Source organism: Xiphophorus couchianus, chromosome 16 (assembly GCF_001444195.1).
Source record: "Xiphophorus couchianus chromosome 16, X_couchianus-1.0, whole genome shotgun sequence".
NCBI lineage: Eukaryota > Metazoa > Chordata > Actinopteri > Cyprinodontiformes > Poeciliidae > Xiphophorus > Xiphophorus couchianus.
The window spans coordinates 4,342,132-4,361,259 of record NC_040243.1 but is presented as its reverse complement, the minus strand read 5'-3'; the positions used below and the strand labels follow the sequence as shown (position 1 = coordinate 4,361,259).

The 19,128-nt window shown below is 34.5% G+C and overlaps 1 protein-coding gene and 1 non-coding gene across 3 annotated transcripts in view; both read left to right on the top strand.

Annotated features, from left to right (window-relative positions):
* The first annotated feature begins 11,033 nt into the window (after window positions 1-11,033).
* Window positions 11,034-19,128, top strand: part of kcnh6a (potassium voltage-gated channel, subfamily H (eag-related), member 6a) — a 37,464-nt gene continuing 29,369 nt past the window's right edge. For both annotated transcript variants that reach the window (XM_028041328.1, XM_028041327.1), the window contains exons 1-3: window positions 11,034-11,507; window positions 15,703-15,933; window positions 18,246-18,395. In XM_028041328.1, the coding sequence (XP_027897129.1) occupies window positions 11,432-11,507; window positions 15,703-15,933; window positions 18,246-18,395 (457 nt within the window). In that variant the 5' untranslated portion in view covers window positions 11,034-11,431. The remainder of the gene's footprint in view (window positions 11,508-15,702; window positions 15,934-18,245; window positions 18,396-19,128) is intronic.
* On the top strand, window positions 18,128-18,199 carry trnac-gca (transfer RNA cysteine (anticodon GCA)). Its single transcript has one exon. It is a non-coding gene; the product is annotated as a tRNA-Cys (tRNA).

Below are 19,128 nucleotides of genomic sequence, written 5' to 3'. Positions count from 1 at the left end.
GATGTTTTATCTGTTTGTATTAATATGCGTCATTCTGACAGATCGTGTTTTGTTTTTTTTTCTTTCTGCTGACACATGCAACATATATGAGAATAGTTTCAGTAAATATGAGTATAATATGTGCAGGGATTGTATTTGCCCTTCAGGTGGGTTTCAGTGTCAAGAAGTTACACAGAAACGCCTCAAATAAAGTGAATTAACATGATATGTGAACTAAATGTCACTTCCTGCACTGCAAAAAAACAAACTCTTATCCAGTAGTTATATCTAGGTTCTACAAATTTCTTTTTACACTTGGATTAAGACAAAACTAACTTACAAGTAACTTTTCTGCAAGATAAATGAGCACGATTTAAATAAATAATTCCTTAATATAAAAAAAAAAAAATTCAATTGTTCCACTAGCAGATTATCTTACTTACATCATGTTTTAGGTGAAATAATCTGCCAGTGGAACTAGAAATTTATTGTGGAATTATTTTATTAAATCAAGCTTATACCTTGCTGAAAAGTTACTTGTATGTCTTATTTCAAGTGTTACTAGACCTAAAATACTTGGTAGGATTTTGTTATTTTACAGTGTAGTAGCCAAGTCAGGATGCCATTTATTGTCCTTGCTGTTGATTGGCTGAACATCCAAGCATGTAGATAACTGTCTTTAGCTGTTAGTGCTAAATCAGTTTCCACTGTGCCTATTAATGTATATTAAAGTATATTTGAACTAGTAAAATAGGCAGCTATAAGAAGTGTGAGGAGTATTTAGAAACCTGTATTTTTATTTTGAGAGGTAACAGATCTCCCTGAAGACATGCCACCTTGGGCAAAGAGCCACATCACCCAAACTCTGGCTCCAGAACTTTTGAAATACATTTTAAGTAATATTTTTTGTATTTCAGTAATACTTTTCTTTGAGTGACAGAGGTTATTCATTGGAGGTGCTTTTCACCAAGACCAGAGTGTTGGGGTAAAATTAGTGTTCAGGTGAAATAAACTCATGTCAGTCAAAAAAGGGACATAAATTATATGCAGCAGGTTGAGTTTTACATCTTTTGTGTTTAAAAATGAGCACTGCTTTGCTTTTTTGGAGGGAACTTACAGGATTACACAACATGAGCATTCTCATTGTAATGTGACTGTTGTGCTTTAGGTGTAAACTAGATATTAAATTGATTACATATTTTTAAGATATGATCTTCCATGAAACACACAAACTTTGTTTTAATGATTTTATGTATTCTAACTGGTGTGGCAAGATTATTATAGTTGACTAAAACAAAGATAACTGAAATTAGTCATATTTTTATTAATGGAAATAAATAACTGTATTTAATGGGGAAAATTGTAAGTAACTGGAACTATATTGTGCATTTATAAAACTTACTAAAACATGCTGAAATTTCAAATTTTCGTGTTTATTAGCATTTCGAACTGATGAATAAACACAAAAAGTTTACGTCCTTTGTCAACGAATTACGGCACTTGGTAATCCTCCTCATAGACATAATATAATATAATATATAATATAATATATTATGTCTATGATCCTCCTGGTTTCGCTTACGCTAGTCCGCAAAATGGCGACGGCTAAAGTTGGGAGAAAACGCCAGTCAGTTGGTTGTTCAAGAAGAATTCAGTTACCCAGTGGATGTAAGTGACATACACACAATTATTAAATTGTGAATGGTTGTTTGGAAGTGTTTTATCCTTCTCTTCTAGAATCACGAGGAGGCGTTTAATTTGAAGATAAATACAAGTTTCAGACCCGAACAGCAGTGTAACGTAGCCCAACCAGCAGGGGGCGACATGGCGCAGCTGTTTTCTGTGTTTTGGTCTCAATACAATACTTTGACCTTTTTATATTCTGCTCCTAAAAATCAACCAAAGTAGTCCAAAAACTAAGACTACTGCTATAGCTAATATAAAACTAAACTGAAAATAAGAAATATTTAATTAAAAAAGACTTGCAAACGCACTCCAAAACCAGTGTTGTATAGTAACGAAGTAAAAATACTTCACTACTTTACTTAAGTATATTTTGGAGTACTTCATACTTTCCTGGAGTATGAAAATTTTTGATGACTTTTACTTCACTATATTTCCGAACTTAATTGCGTACTTTTACTCCGATACATTTTCAATGTGTGGTTTAGTTACTCGTTACAAAAAAGCGAGAGAGAGAAACAAAGTGTTTTGACCCCACCTACTGATTAGCAAGTAGCAAGTAGGCTACCGAACAAAGTCCGTAGCCTGCTTGCCTGGGCTTGTTCATCACCACCAATAGGATACACCTTCTTCTTCTTCTTTTCTATTATGGCGGATCACAAGCAACTTTAAGGTGCATACCGCCACCTACTGTACATGAGTGTGTAGAAGTATTACTTCACATCTATTAAATTCTATTTTTTAATTTTGTATTCTTAAGATAAATAAACAATGCTTTCCTTAATTTGTGAATATCTGTTATGTTTCCTTCATTTCCTAATATACCTTTAAGATTCCATTCATGCCCTATGTTTCGAACTATTCTCTTTAATTCTTCCCTTTCGAGTTCATTTGACTTACAGTTCATCAATATGTGTTCTACATTTTCTTTCTCTCCACATCTCTCACATTTATCATTATTTTTCCTCCCTATTGTATAAAGCATGTCATTTAAGTAGGTATGACCTACTCTTAATCTACTAATTATTATTTCTTCTCTTCTGTTTCGTTCATTAATGCTTCGAATTTGAACTGACGTTTGTACTTCATATAATCTTCTTCCTTTCTTATCTTCATTCCACATTTTTTGCCATTTCTTGATTTCTTTACTTTTAATTAGGATACACCTGTTTCGCTTCTCCCATTAAACACAAAGCAAGTCTCGCAATCAGTAGCAGCCACATGGAAATTCTATCTTACAAAAACTCCTCGTCCAACTTGAAGAAACACATCGAGGTAACGTCTTATGAAATGGTTATAATCCTCCTGTTTCAGTAACTATAGCTTGGTCACTAGACACTACTGTATTGTGAAATCTTGACCATAAATGAACTTTGTTTGGCATTGTTTCAGTTCCACGCGTGGCGTATTTAGCTTAGGCCTAATGTTGACTGTAGCAGGCTACCTAGACTCCTCTGTTCAAGGGGGACAGAAGCCATAGCAATTGCAATTTAGACTAAATTTAACGAATATAGGAAAGGCATGCAAGTTCAAAACCAGGTTTACAGATGCCAATAAGCTGCATTTCCCTCCCAATTCTTTTTTTCTTTTGCATAATGACCAGTTGTGTGCACCACCTACTGACTGTAGCATTGACTGATTCACTGATTTGTGAAGTAGAGTAATCGTAACAGATCTTTTTCTTCATGTTGGCCGCATTTTCTGTACTATTTATTTTTCTCATTTTCAGCACTGACCTTACTTGAAGGGAAAACTTGAGGCTTACAAAAACTTTGTATTTTCTGTCCTGGAGGGTTTACTAAGAAGCTGGTTCAGTTGTAAAGCAGGTTAAGTTAACCTTGTGCTATAGGTAAAGCACCTAATTTTCTTAACTAAATAATGCCTGCAGGTATATCTATTAGCAGGTTTAATTTTGCCTGCACTTGGTTGGGTACATTATTTTAAGTGTATTTGACAAGTTTACCAAAATATAAAAAAAATGTCATTCAAACTGCATTTGCTTTGTTTTACTTTTTACTTATACTTTTCATTACATTACTTGAGTACATCCATTTTTACAGTAATTTCCATACTTAAGTACAAGAAGTTTCAGATACTTTAAGACTTTAACTCAAGTAACATTTCAGTCAGTGACTTCGACTTTTACCAAAGCCATATTTTGGAGAGGTACTTGTACTTTTACTTGACTCTGAGATTTCAGTACTTTATACAACACTGTCCAAAACTAACTGAATCAGAAAAATAAAAAGTCACAAAGAAAAAACATTAACAATAATGGAAAACCCTAGATTATTATAACCCTGGAGTGTGCAGGATGAACTGACTTGGTAACTAGGTGTAAAGTGCAACATGTTTCTCTTATCAGGGGGACAGGAAGGGGACTCGGGTTGGTGCTGAAGGAATTCCAGGCAGATAAAGCTTTCCAGAAAAATCTTAATGCACAACAACGGGAAGGGTCGGGGTTAACGCGATACATTTTGTTTTCATTCCTGTTATCTCTCTGCAGTAGGTGTGAAGAGGATACTGCTGCCATGTACGCATAGAGCATAAGAAGTCAACTTAACTAATCGAAATAACATACACTTATAAAAGTGATATTTCTTTCATATCAGTTTGCCCTTAAAAAGTATTAAATTCATGTGTCTAGAATCAAGGCCTTAAAATGTATAAAATTCATTTTTAAAAAGTTAGTTGGCCTTAAATAGGTCAAGCAGAAACGATTAAGTAGTTTTAAATTTCATTCAGAGTGATATTAAAAAGTTACGACGGAGTAGTGAGCTTTGGAACATGACGTCACTGCTCTAGACGTAGGGATATGGGTGCCATCTTGAGGGGCCATAAACATAACTGACAAAAACGACTGTCTCACAGATATTTTGAATCTAAGTTACTTAAAATTATTTTGCAATGGTACAAATTTGGTGCGTTATTGGATGGAATGTCTAATGACACGACCGAAACGGTAAAAAGATGGAAAACGGACTTTCATTTCACTGTTTTCCTGCCTATAAACAACGTGAGGGGGCTAAGCTATCGGAACTAAGCTATCAGAGCTAACCAAAAGGAGACGAATGGCCTGGGTGTCAGCGGTGAGACGTCCTGATATTACGTTCTCCAACACCAATAACGTCACACATAGAGAGCGTGCTCAGTGTTTGTGGAAGTGAATGTGGATGCTAACGGTGGAGCATAACTTATGATTTTAAAGTTGTTATCCAACCGCAGCCAGCATATTAACAACTTAAACCTCAACCAGTCTGCCATGGTTGTTGTTTTTTTCCCGCTTGCGCCTGTCAGGATAGTGACGTTTGTTGAGGTCGGGTGAACGCAACCTCATCGGATATCTACGGAGTACTCTAAGGAACATAGGAAAAAATGTTTCTTTTGCGTTACCTCACAATATGCTCACTGCAATATTCGCTGGTCTATTTTCTATACATTCACAAATGTCAATTTAAAATCTCAAATATATACACATTTAAAGAACCTAGGTGAAAATGTGTTTATTATAACTCTTTGTTGCAAAAAAACTGATTGAAAATCGATTTATTTCCAATGTTTGTCTGTTTGTGTAAGGTTGAGATGGAACTGCACATGAAAACGGCCCTTTATTAACCATTCAGACTAGCAACACAAAAAAAGACAAACTGTCAGATCACTTTATTAGCCCGCAATAATAACTAATAGTCCAAATAGTTTGGATGTATTTTTTATTTCTTTCCTTCTTATGGAAAGTTTCTGTTTATACCATAGGTTTGTGGTGCATTTTCATCATAAAGAAAAAGTTATAAAACTTAAGATATTTCACAACGAGATATTAACATACATAGTAAAACCTTATATAATAGCAGAAAGTAAGATGGCCACCGTAAGAAAGGCTTACAGTATTCAGTGATGCCACATAAACTGATCGGTACATTATTGCGAGAGAACGCAAAACCTATGTCCCCTAGGGGATTCCGTAGATATCCAAGACGCCGTGGTCATATTGAAAAAAAATTTAATAGTTTAGACTGTCATGAAAAGATTAGATGCAGGCCATTAAGGCGAAAAGAAAAGAAAAGAAAAGAAAGGAATTGGGTCACTTCAGTGAACACAGCCTTAGTTGAAAGGTGCAGCGTCACTCGGGTCAGGCGGTGTTTCAGTCCTGTTCGTTGCCCTCTTGTTCCCGCGTCACTCGCCGCTCACACCACGGCTCATGGAAAGGCACGCGAGCTCTTTGGCTAATTTTAACCTTCGTTTCATCAAGTTCTAGAGAGACGAAACCCAGATCAACCGAACCGCCTCCTCCTCTTCAGCCGACAGTGAAGCCACAGTTTCTGTAATCTCTGAACGCTCCATCCAACTCTGAGCCGCGCTGTCACTGCTGAAGTGGGAAGATGGCTTTACAAGTTTATATGGCAGTAAAGTTCACACATTCAGAGGGGTTCATGATTCATTTAAATTAATTTTCCAAACTGAGATAATATTACAACTTTGTTAATAGCAAAATCTTGAATTTAATGCACACTTTTCTTATTCACAAATTGTGAAAATAATAGATACAGATGCAAATATAATCAGAGTTGGGTAACTAGTTTCATTTACTCAATTACATTGCATATATATATATATATATATATATATATATTTAGGAGTATTTTTACTAAGCTGTATTTTTTTACTTTTACTTGAGTAATTTTTGTTATAGTTAAAACAACTGCTGGTTGTGATTTTTCAAAACAAAAGAGTTTGAGGAAATATTTTTCTATTATTCTGAAATGTTAAGAATGATTGTTTATACACTGCAAAAACACAAAACCTTACCAAGTAAACACATTATCTATAAAACTATGCACAAGGGGGGAGAATTGTCCACCAGGAGTTAACTGCAAAAACACAAAATCTTAAAGTATTTTTGGTCTAGTTTCCAGTGAAAATATCTTAGTACACTTGAAGTAAAACAAAAATAACTTTTCAGCAGGATATGAGTTTGGTTTAAGTATAATTTCTTAATAACCATAAGAAAAAAAGTACTGCTAGATAATTTCAGGGATGTAGTGATATGAAAATTCAGGCCGATATCGATATCCGATACTAATATTGCTGTTATGGCCACTGGCGATATTTAATATATACATTTCACTACTGTTTCAACACCTCTGAGGAAAAAACCCACCAGAAACAGATGAAAATAAATATCAACTGTTCATATCAGCCCAGTTATCAACTAATAACAAGTTCATATTTCTTGCTGAAAAGTTGTACACTGCAAAAACACAAAATCTTACCAAGTAAACACATCATCTAGCATCATTTAATGCTATCACATTTCTGTATAGAATGCGTTTTTAAATTAGATTTTAGTCTTATTATTCTGAAATTTGAGATTAATTGCCAAGGTTTATACACTGCAAAACAAAATCTTAATATTTTGCTGTGTCTACACCTTTGAGGAAGAAAGGTGTAGACACCTTTTTGATCTGTAGAGAACAGATCAAAACAAATCTCGGTTATTCATATTGGTCCAGTTTTATTTATAGAGTCAATATCGATATGTTATTTAAAAAACATATCGATATGTTATTTTATTGATATATCGTATATCTCTTTCAGTTATATTAATCGTGATATATTGTGTATCTCTTTCAATTATATAAAAATTTGTTTCCATCTAATCATGCTTTGTTAAATCAATATTAATGAATTGACTAAAACAAGCTCCTGAAAAGTTACTTTTAAGTTATTTTTGTTGTATTTCAAGTGTACTATTTCCACGAGAAACCAGAAAAATATGCTAAGATTCTGAGTTTTTGTTGCATATTTTATTCTGTATTGATAAATCACAAATTCAAAGAATAAAAAAATGATTCCCAGTCAATGTTGAAATACGCCTGAGCTGTGAACGTTTTTCTGTTTGGTTGGTCATTGAAACTCCTTCGTGGCAGATTGTCCCAAACAAATCCAGTAATGTTCGCCGGATTTGTCAAGAAGCCACTTCCCTGGTTGACCTTCAGATGACCCTAAATGTCTGTTTTGTCTCTGAACGCTCTCCAGCTGCCTGCCAGGTATGTGTCTGCTGTTTAGGCCGAAAGGCAGAACTTCGAGGCGTTTATTTATAAAAGTGAGCTCTACATTAAAAAATCACACTGTCAAAGCCGCATCACAATTCTTTTTTTTTTTTTATCTAGACGACGACGAATTAAACACAAAACTTACTTCGAGTTTATTGCTTGGTTTTTGTTTCTGATGCAGTTTTGTTTCTACAGATTTATTTCTGCATTGGTAGCGGTGGGATTCAACAGCAGATGTTTACTAAATAAAATAAGAAAAAGCATTTTAGACGTAAGCTTATCATAACTGTGGCTGGCGCGATATTTCAGAGGTGTGATTACACCCGCCGGGACGGAGGACGTTTCTATTTTCAGCACTTTGTGATGTGGAGTGAAGGAGAGTGGACTGTTCAGGGTCTGCTCTCTGTCAGTGTCAGACTGTGAAAAGTTAATCGCGGGAAAGGTTGACGCAACTGCCGGTCGGGATTTTTCAAAATAAAAGCCTTTGAGGAAAGCTTTCCAAAAGAAAATATTAATAAACTCATATAAGTTTCTATGAACTGTTTAAAGGAATTAATATGAAGTAAAGCCACAGTTGGAAGGTAATTAGTTACATTTACTCAATTACTTTTGCTTTAATAACGTTTTGGAAAAAATTACTTTTAAGAATATTTGTACTTTTTTTTTTACTTGAGTAATTTTATTATGAAGTATTTTTGTAAAATGTCTGGATTTTCTACCCACTGAATGAAAAACATGATTTACCAAAAAATAAAAAAATCACCAGACACAGAAACACATCTGCAGTTTTTAATGAAGTTTATAAGTTTTTTTATTGAAAGAAACTGATCTGGAAAACGGGCTGCACAGTGGCGCAGTTGGTAGCACTGTTGCCTTGCAGCAAGAAGGTCCTGGGTTCGATTCCCGGCCGGGGTCTTTCTGCATGGAGTTTGCATGTTCTCCCTGTGCATGCGTGGGTTCTCTCCGGGTACTCCGGCTTCCTCCCATAGTCCAAAAACATGACTGTCAGGTCAATTGGTTTCTCTAAATTCTCCCTAGGTGTGAGTGTGTGTGTGCATGGTTGTTTGTCCTGTATGTCTCTGTGTTGCCCTGCGACAGACTGGCGACCTGTCCAGGGTGTACCCCGCCTCTCGCCCGGAACGTAGCTGGAGATGGGCACCAGCAACCCTCCCGACCCCATTAGGGACAAGGGTGACCAGAAAATGGATGGATGATCTGGAAAACATTTATTTTACCTGATTTTTTATTTATTATTATTATACGGACTGGTCCTATTCACTAGTTTTGACAGAAACTACTCTATAAAACTCAACTAATAATGATTTTGGTCCATCTGATGATGTAATTGTTAAATACTAAATGACTGATAATCTGATCAGATCAAATATAATCAGAGTTGGGTAGTAACTAGTTCCATTTACTTAAGTAACTTTTTTTGGAAAATGAAACTTTTAGGAGTATTTTGTACTTTTTACTTGAGTAATTTCATTATGAAGTATCTCTTCTCTTACTTGAGTAAAATTTTTGGATTTTTTACCCACTGAATGAAAAACATGTTTTAACCAAAAATTCACCAGACACAGACACACACCTGCAGTTTCTGTTAAAGTTTCATAATATTTTTATTGAAAGAAACTAATTTGGATGATTTTAGTTTGCTTGATTTTGTTATTTTATGTTACTTATTTATGAATTATTCTCATTTTGGTTCATAAAATATCCAAATTTCCACTTAACTTTATAATTTGGTCCATCTTTTTAAGTCATTTGTAAATATTAAATGATTGATATTTTGATCACTTATTACTTGAGTAGACATTTTACCAAATACATTTTACTCTTAGTAATTTCTTGGGCTGCTACTTTTTAATTTTACATGGGTAAAAATATGTTGAAGTAGTTCTACTCTTTTTGGGTATTTTACCCACAACTGAGTAAGCAGCTTATTTACTTCTACAGCTACAGATTACACAAGTGTAGAGGTAGAAATTTATTGTATTGTTTGTTATTTATCATGAAAAATTTGTCATTGCTGTTGTCATGATAAATTTTAGTTATTAATGGTTAATAAACAAAACTGACAGTATAAGATTCGAAATGTCACTTTTACTGTTTTCTCCACTTTTTGTCCCACAAGAGCATCAATAAATATCAGTGACTTTGAAAATATGATTAAATGAAGTTACTGCCTGCAGTTTAATGATATAAATCTAACTTTTTTAACTAAGTGGTGTTCTAAAGAAGCCTATTTAAAATGGGAATATCTTTCAATAACATTAAGTTGTTGGTGGTGTAGTTACCTAAAAATAAGTAATAAATAGTTTTTTAAAATCATAATCACAATTGTACCACAAAATATCACAATAAAATTCTAAGTCCATATTGCCCACCCCTAATTAGATTATGAAAAATGGCAAAGTATTGACTTCTCAGGTAATTGAGGTGTGTTGGAGCAGCGGGAGCCAAAAGTTGCAGCCCAGTCGCACCAGCTCATTTAGGTTTGGACTTTGACTAGGCTAAAGACTTTGGCCTAGTCAAAGTCCAAACCTAAATGAGCTGGTTTGGATAGAAGAATGTGACAACTGTCAATTTCAAGATGTGGAAATATGCTTCTGGAAATTATTACCTCAGGTTGATTTTGTTTGGAAAATGTTTGGAAAAGCATCTATACTGCAAAAACACAAAATCGTACCAAATATTTTAATATAGTTTTTAGTGCTAAAATTTCAGTACACTAGAAATAAGACAAAAAATTCTCACAACTAACTTTTCTGCAAAAATATAGGAGCTTGTTTCAAGTGGATAATTCCTTAATAATATTAATGAAAAAGTACTAGCTCCACTGGCAGATTATTTCTCTAAAAACAAAGACTTTTTTTTCCGTGTCAAAGTACAAAAGAATTTACAACTGGACCTAGAATTTTTAAAAATTAATTTAAGGAATTGTTTCCTCAAAAGAAGCTCCTATATTTTACTAAAAACGTACTTGTGAGTTGTTTTTTATTCTTACTTCAAACTAGACAGAAATACTTTGTAAGATTTTGTTTTTGCAGTTTACAATTTCTGCTTGTGTTAGTCTATCACATACAAAATAATACACATTAGCAGCACATAAATACATAGGGATGTTTTTAAACCTTAACAGTTAAAATGTTTCAGAATGATTAAATAACACAACAGAAAAATTATTCAATTAAATTTTGGTAACATTTTGGCCAGTAAGAGGCAGAGAGTTTTATTTTGAAGGCCAAACGAGAGTTTCCGCTCAGAGTCACTTCTGTGCAACTTGGGGGTGACAGGGAAGAGGAGTGGATCAGTTAAACTGGAAAACGGGATCTTCCTCCTCTTCCTCTGCATCCTTATCGCGCAGCATTCAAACCTGAGTTGGATTAAAACCCAAACTGGCAACTTTCTCCGTCAACAGGTTTCCTCGTTTCTTCTGAACGATCCTGGTGTTTATTTGCAGGTTGTGTCCAACCTGACTGCTACAGTATTAAAGTGAACTTTTTCAGGTTTTTCCCCCTCTGACATCCTGCATCTGCCATCGCCGGGGTAACCAGCCCTCTTCTCCATCCTCTTCCATCGCACCAGAACCTGCTTGTTTATTAACTTCGAACTGAACACATTTTTTTATTTAATTTTTTTTAAACCCCTGCTGTTTGTTTTGTTTTTTAATGTGCGTGGTTATTTTAAACGGGTGAAGTTCATGCGTCAACATGCCTGTAAGACGCGGTCATGTTGCGCTCCAGAACACATATTTGGACACAATCATCAAGAAATTCGACGAACGAAGTAAGTGCAAATAAAATATATTAATCTCCTGAAGAAAACTGACTTAAATGAAGCACCCGTAATAATGTTCTGCAAGCCTGTTGTGCTTTTCTAAAAAGATAAAATTAAATTAAAAGCTGTATAAATAAAATTAATCCTTCACAAACTTGTTTAGCATGAAATTCTCCATTTGTTGCACATTTTTGTTTTCATTCGGCTGATTTTTTAATTTTATTGCCTGGCAGGTGAGAGATTGTTCCCTTTTTTTTAACGGACGTGTCTTTTATGCTGCAGTTTAATTACACCTGCGTGTAGTAGCGCACAAAGTGAGTATGCACTATAGGGGCGCTGCTACAGGGGGCGCCGCAAAACGATGACTGAATAATTAATTTTAGTTAATTGTCTGTATTTACAGCTGTTTTTGCACTGAAAATCCAAATATAAAGTGTCTATACACCACAAGGTACTATATCTGCTCCCCTGTCTCTCTCATAATGCCCCATTTTCCATTCTTTCACATGTTCTCTCTTGGAGAGACAACCGAACATCTTCCCCTACATCCAGGATTTTGGAAAAGTACAGATGTTGCATGTAAAGTAAACCTGAACCCCACATTTAGTCTGTTCTTATATTTTTAAATTCTAGCTTAAATCCAAAGTATCCGTCAGTTTTTCCTCCCACTCTCTGCCTTTGGTCATGTCTGAGACTTGGAGGCTCCTTTTGAGGGAAAAGTCTATTATGTAATGCCTGAACTGTGTCCCTAAAAGTGCGTGCGCATGTGCACGGCCAGGTGAGCGCACGTGCAACAGTGGTGCTGCTTAGCAACGCCGTGACGATCGGTGTGAGCCCCAGATAATGACACTGGACAGGATGTGCTTTCCACCAGAGTAGCTCAGACGTTTACTTTAAAGAGAAAACTCCCCCTCCTCTGCTCTCATCCGTGTGGGCAGCGAACAGCTGGCTCCACCAAAGCTGTGATAAGAGAGGCAGTTTGAAGCCGCTGAGTTTATTTATGTACTCTTCCATGAGTTCATTTAACTCCTTTATTAGCTGCCCTTGTAGAGTCCTGCCCCAATTTATCTTCGTGCAACATTTTATTGCTGCGTTGTGAGCGAGATGGGTGACAGTAACTAATAAGAGTTGGATATTGTTTATGTTTGAACAACTAGAGCTGCAACGAACAATTATTTTTTTTGATGATTAATCGATTAATCGGATAAGAAATTGATACATTCTGAATATTTTCCACTTTAGCCGTATTATAAATACATTAGAAATGTAAATTCAATTTCTTTTTAAATCAGAAAATGAACATTTTATTGTCTATAATGCAATAACATAGCATTTCTTTAGTGTGCACTTGATAACTGATTATTTCAAATGTTGACTAATCAATTAGTTTTGATGATTAATCGAACAATTGTACAAGAAATTGGCACATTTAGCAGATTTTACACCTAAGCCTTTTTTATAAAATATTAAAAATACATTGAAAATGTACATTCAACCCCTTTTTTAAATCAGAAAATAAAGAATTCATTGTCTAAAATGCAATAACATTCCCTTAGTGTGCACTTGATAATTTGAACTGCTTGCAACCGATTATTTGAGATATTGATTAATCGACTGATTATTTTTGCCGATTAATCGAACAATCAGAGTTTTTCTAATAATTAATTCAATTCCTTTATAAATAATAAAATAAAATTTTTATTCCCTAAAATGCAGTAGCATCTTCCTTTAGTGAGCTCTCAATCATTTGTAGCAAAGCCTGCATCTTCAGCTATTAAAAATACTTCTGATTTAAAAATGTGAAACTTGGGGCGTGCTGTGGTGGCGCAGGGGGTTAGTCCTCGACGCGACGTCGCGGGTTCGACTCCCGGTCCCGGCGACCTTTGCCGCATATCTTGCCCTCTTTCCTGTCTGCCTACTGTCGCAAAAACTCTTCGGAGAAAAAACAAATAGTGAAACTCAATGTCTTTCTGCTTGACTTAACATTGATTTTTTTTTTTTTTGGGATTAACCAACTAGCAAAGGATGATTAATAGATTTTCACTGAATTTGAACTGAGTGCAGCTAAATTTAAACCACTTGAATTTGGGTTTCAACTTATTTATAAAGCTTTTTTTTTAATCTTAAACACAAAATGTAAAGAATTTGTACAGTTTTGATTTAACTACTGCTCTCACTGTGTTGTTTTTCTCAACAAATGGCCTTTTTTCAGTCTGTGTACTCCAGCTAATTGATTGCTAGTTGACAATTACTTCAATAATTGATTAATTGCGATTAATCTGATGAATCACTTCAGCTCTAGCTTTAAGAGTTTGACAAGTTTTGCAGCAGCTGAAAGAGTTCTGCAGCTGTTTTTCGCTGAGGGAAGGAGATAATCAATGATGTTGTGTGACCTCTCCAGGAAGGGGTCATTTACTGCCGAAGAGACACAGCAGGGGGTTTGTGCATACAGAGATGTGGGGAGGTAGAAAACGTAAAGAAAAATGCTTGCACTGTAGCTGCAGTTAGGTCGATTAGATTACTTCCCTATTCCGACTAATTTGTTTAAATATTTGTGTCTGCTTTAACAACTGACAAGGCAAACCAAGTTTATCTGATTATTTGACATACTGTAGTAATTGATTATTCCAGCTATTATTCTGATGATTAATCTATTAATTGGATAAAAAAATTGCCACATTATTCAGATTTTTCATTAAAACAACTAAAGAATTTTTTTTATACAATATTAGAAATACATTAAAAGATTCAAATGAACAATTCCTTTTGTAAATAAAATATTTTATTACTTAAATGCAGTAACGTAGCATTCCTTTAGTTAATATTTTGCAGAAAAGGATACTTAAAAAATACTTTTATTAACGTAAAAAAATCTATCCATTCTGCTTGACTTAACTTAAATAATGTAGGACTGATCTTTTGATTATTAACCGATTAATAATCAGATAGCAAAAGTGTTTAATATTAGATTTTTTAAATTAAATTTGAACCAGGTGAAGCCTGGCAAAGGATTTTTTCATCTTATCCTAATCACTGCTCTGAGTGTTTTGTGCGTTCAAAAGACCTCTTTTTATTCTCCAGTTAACGATTAATCAATTGCCTAATTAATCAATTATTTCAATAAACGATTAAACACAATTAATTGTTTTAACCCCATATATTTCCATTCATGCGCTTGGTAATTTTAAAGTGCTTTAAAGGAAAATTAAGGAATAGAGATCTCTACATTATAGGCAGAGATTAAAAAGAAGAAACAAAGTTCAGCATTTAAGTTATTGCAATAAATGGTAATATTATTGTTTTGGGACCATTTTCAAGTATTATATTAGTACTAGGATTATAATGGAAGAACACATTCTGTTGAGAACGTGTTAACCAATTAATAATCAGATAGGATTAAATTCTATTGAATATTTAACACTGGGACTGGAGGACATTTCAAATATCCAAAATACATAAATAGAAACATCAAATAAAATGAAAAATGTCTCTGTAAGCAAAATTATCCTTCAAAAAACGGCTAGTTGAGACCAAAGCACTGGACTGAACATTTTTTCATCCAATTTTTGGTAGAAAGAGAGAAAAGATAAAACCAATAAACCATGCAAATGGAAATTATTGAGTTTCTATAATTTATCATGCAAATAACATTTATATGATTTATTGTGACATGCATAGTTATGAATAAACAAAATAAAAACATCTATCACATTAAATAACAAAATTATATTTGAGTTTTGCTGTAAATTGAGACAATAAAGATTTTTAACACAAATGAAATTGGTTCAACTTGTTGCCATAACAAGACTCAGATAAGATGGACAAATAAGAAAACAACTTTATGTAATAAAAAAATTTGGACAAAAAGGCTAAAAAGGTTTAAACACATTACCCGAGAAAAAATGTTACCCAATAGTGTTTAAATTAAAGTGGCCACCTGCTTCTTGTTAAATCCCCTGGGAGAAACTGGGACGCTAATAGCGTTAGCGCCATGGAAAACCGGACGGCGTCAGCTCCACTTTAGCTTATTGTCAGCTGAAGATGAGGAGAAACAGATAATTGAAAAGCCATACTGGAAAATTAATCCACCCTGACCTCTAGGCTGATTAAATCACACCCTATCTGTAGACGTTTCTGTTGTGACTGTTTGTGCTATTTCTAAGAATAACCGTGACCTTGTTTGACCCCTGTCTTGCCTTTCCAGATCGCAAGTTTCTGATTGCCAATGCTCAGATGAAGAACTGTGGGATCATTTACTGCAATGAAGGTTTCTGCCAGATGTTCGGCTTCACCCGGGCCGAGATCATGCAGCAGCCCTGTACCTGCCAGTTCTTGGTTGGTCCTGGCACCATGAAGAGCGCCCTGGCCCAGTTAGCGCAGGCCCTGCTTGGGTCCGAGGAGCACAAAGTGGAGATCCTCTATTACTCCAAGGAAGGTGAGGAACGGGAAACAAAAAGGGAATGAACTGAGTCAGAAGGAGGCCTCAAAAAAGTAAACAATCTTAATAAAATGTTTAAAGGCCCAAAGTTACAGAGATGACTCTATCTGCATCACTAAAATGAACAAATACAGTAAAATCCTGCAGGTTCTCTGTAAACAAAACCAAACTTAGAAGACTTCCAGCATATCTTCTTTGTAAGACACATTTTTTATCTTACTAACATTTTTTGTTACTGTTTGCTTGAAAATATAGAAGTGAGCCCCACATCCAGTGATGCTCCCAAAAGGGAGACCAAAGGGGCCCATAGCTCCCTCTTAAAACTTGTTGGTCACTCCACTGGCTTCTCAGATAGTCATGTTCAGGTCATAGAAAGGCAAGGAAAGACAACTTTATTTATGTAGCACCTTTCAGTTAGAAACAACTCAAATCAAAACCCATACAAAGAAGTTAAGAACAACATCTAATAAAAAAAACACATCAAACAGATTACAATTGAACAGGTTTAAAAAATAATTTAAGAGTGGGCTAGAGTAGAAAAGAATACTGAGCGATCTTCTTCAATCAAGACATAAATATAAATCCCAATGCACAAATAAAAATTTTATATATATGTAGGTTCCACAAGAAAGTAATGGAGAGTGATGTTTCTAAATAAACCTTTAAAAAGTGTCTTCCTTTAAACCCTCCTGAATATAAAAACCTGGGAAAATGATCATCTTCAGACAATAAAACATTGTTTTGAAAAACGTGTATATAGGGTTGTTTTATTTTATTGGCTGTGTGGGCAGTTGCCCAGGGCATCATCAGAAAGGAGTGTAGCGCCCAAGAACTAAAAATTAAAATATATCTTATGTGTCAGTTGTTCCCTATTACTTTTATGCATATGTGGCAGAGAAATGTTCCCTTAGTTGTTTTTAAGTATTGAGAGACGACATTACCTGCTTTCTACTATAAAAAATGATTAATTGCTTGAATTTTAACTTGTCGGAATGCAACATTTTGCATTCCGACTGTGTTTGTATTTATATATACACAGAATAACTGTGAACATATTTATATTTCAAGCTTACAAAGTTAGGCATTGTGATTAATCATGATTAATGTGATTAATCACTATTAGTGTGGTTAATCTTGATCAATCATGATTAATTATGATTCATTGTGATTAATTACAGCATGATTTATCTTTAATAGTTATAATTAATCACAATTAAATAGTGTTATTATAGTTAATCATGATTAATAGTTAATCATGATTAATTACTGCCCGTTTAATCATAAGTAATTATAATTAACTGTTATTAAATACAGCATGATTAATTATTATTAATTATGATTAATTGTGATTAATTGCAGTGTGATTAATTATGATTAATTGTGATCTATTACAGCATTAACCTGTTTCAACTTTTTAATCGATTGACCACACTAATATAAATGTGTATTTAAAATCAACAGATCCCCATAGTTTTTCACAGTAAGGCATATTTTCCACAAAAAATGATGAAAAACATGGGCTTAAGTAATTTAATTGGGTTTTATCAATATATTCTTGCACAACCGGCTCTTTAAGAACATTCATAATCTTGATATGGCCCAAAATGAAAATGAGTTTGACATCCCTGGTCTATAATATTAGATCCTGGTAAAATACTTTGAAGCTTGTAATAGCTGCATGACAAAATAGTTTTTAAAAGGTTTTCTGCCCATTAAGCCGTGTCCAATGTTTTTATAAAATCAGCTACAGAAGCTGGAATAAATCGTCTCTTTGTGACTTAGGGATGACTCAAACTTTTGCCCAGTGTTCTCCTTTCGGCATTTAGTCGTGAGGCGTGCGGTCTGGTGTGTTGTTGTCATGGAAATGAGTTCATTGTGCCAGCTCAAATCCACTAAGCATCTATTTGTTTTGTCTCCTGCTTCCCGCTGCGCTCCCAGGCTGATCAAGAGGGGAAATGAGGGAACAAGTGAATGCAACATGATTCAGAAGTGAAACTGACTTTCCATTTCTAATCTCTGGGCTGAACCCTGGCTTGTTGAACAGACGCAGACAATCTGTTTGCATGCGTGGTCCAGTATCGGATCTGTGTGATTTTTTTATATTTCTATTTTTAGATCAGACTGATTTAAACCTGCCCTTTATCTTCCTTTCTTGATTTTTTCCGCAGACTTCAGTGGTTACCTGTATGTAGGGGGTATAGCTCAGTGGTAGAGCATTTGACTGCAGATCAAGAGGTCCCCAGTTCAAATCTGGGTGCCCCCTTCTCATTATAAATATATATATTTTTAAAACTCTTCTTTGTTTGCAGGGATTTGCCGACCCTGCCGAGTGGATATCGTACCTGTCAAAAACGAGGAAGGCCGTGTGATAATGTTCATCCTCGACTTCCAGGAGCTCGTCGATCCTTCACTCAAGAAGTCAGGCTTAAGGCAGAAAGTCACTCAAGGATGGCTTTACTGTAAATCCACTTTGAGATTTAAAAACTATACCATTTTGTTATAAATGAAAATCTGTCTTTAGTTATTAATCATGACTATGTGGAGTGACGCCTGTAGTTTTTAAACTTTGACAAGGTAGTAGAGATGCAAACAATTATTTGACTTATAATTAATTGTCAATTAATGGTTTATTAGATTAAAATGAGCTACATTGGATTATCTAATAAGGTCGGCTTAGTACAGGGGTTTACAAAGTGCGGCCCATGGGCCAATTATTATTATTTTAATTCATTTTGTGTGACCCCTCATCTCAGTTCAAGAATGATGCAAATTTGGCCCTCAGAGACTGCTTGTAATTCAATTTATTTATGGCAAGTTTATATATTCTTAACCGGAAAATGCTAAGTACAACACCAATTTTTTTTCTTTAGTTACTCTTTTTATTCCCAAAGTTGTGCCTCAAGCATCCGAGTTTTTTTCTCAAAAATGCATTTGGGCATTTTATTAGACTTGTTTAAATACATCAAAGATTGTTGAAGAAAATACTAAAAACATTTTATAGACTTTAAAAAATGGAAAATGATAAGCCCCAAAAAATAAATAATTGTAAACATTATGGCAAAGGTAAAATTACATGTTTTATTTATTGTTTTTCAGACAAATAGGGGAAAAAAACAACTTTTTTCCGTTTTTTTTATTTGAGGGTGGGAGAAAGATTTGGGTCCTGAATACTTTCAAATTTGGAATTTTGAC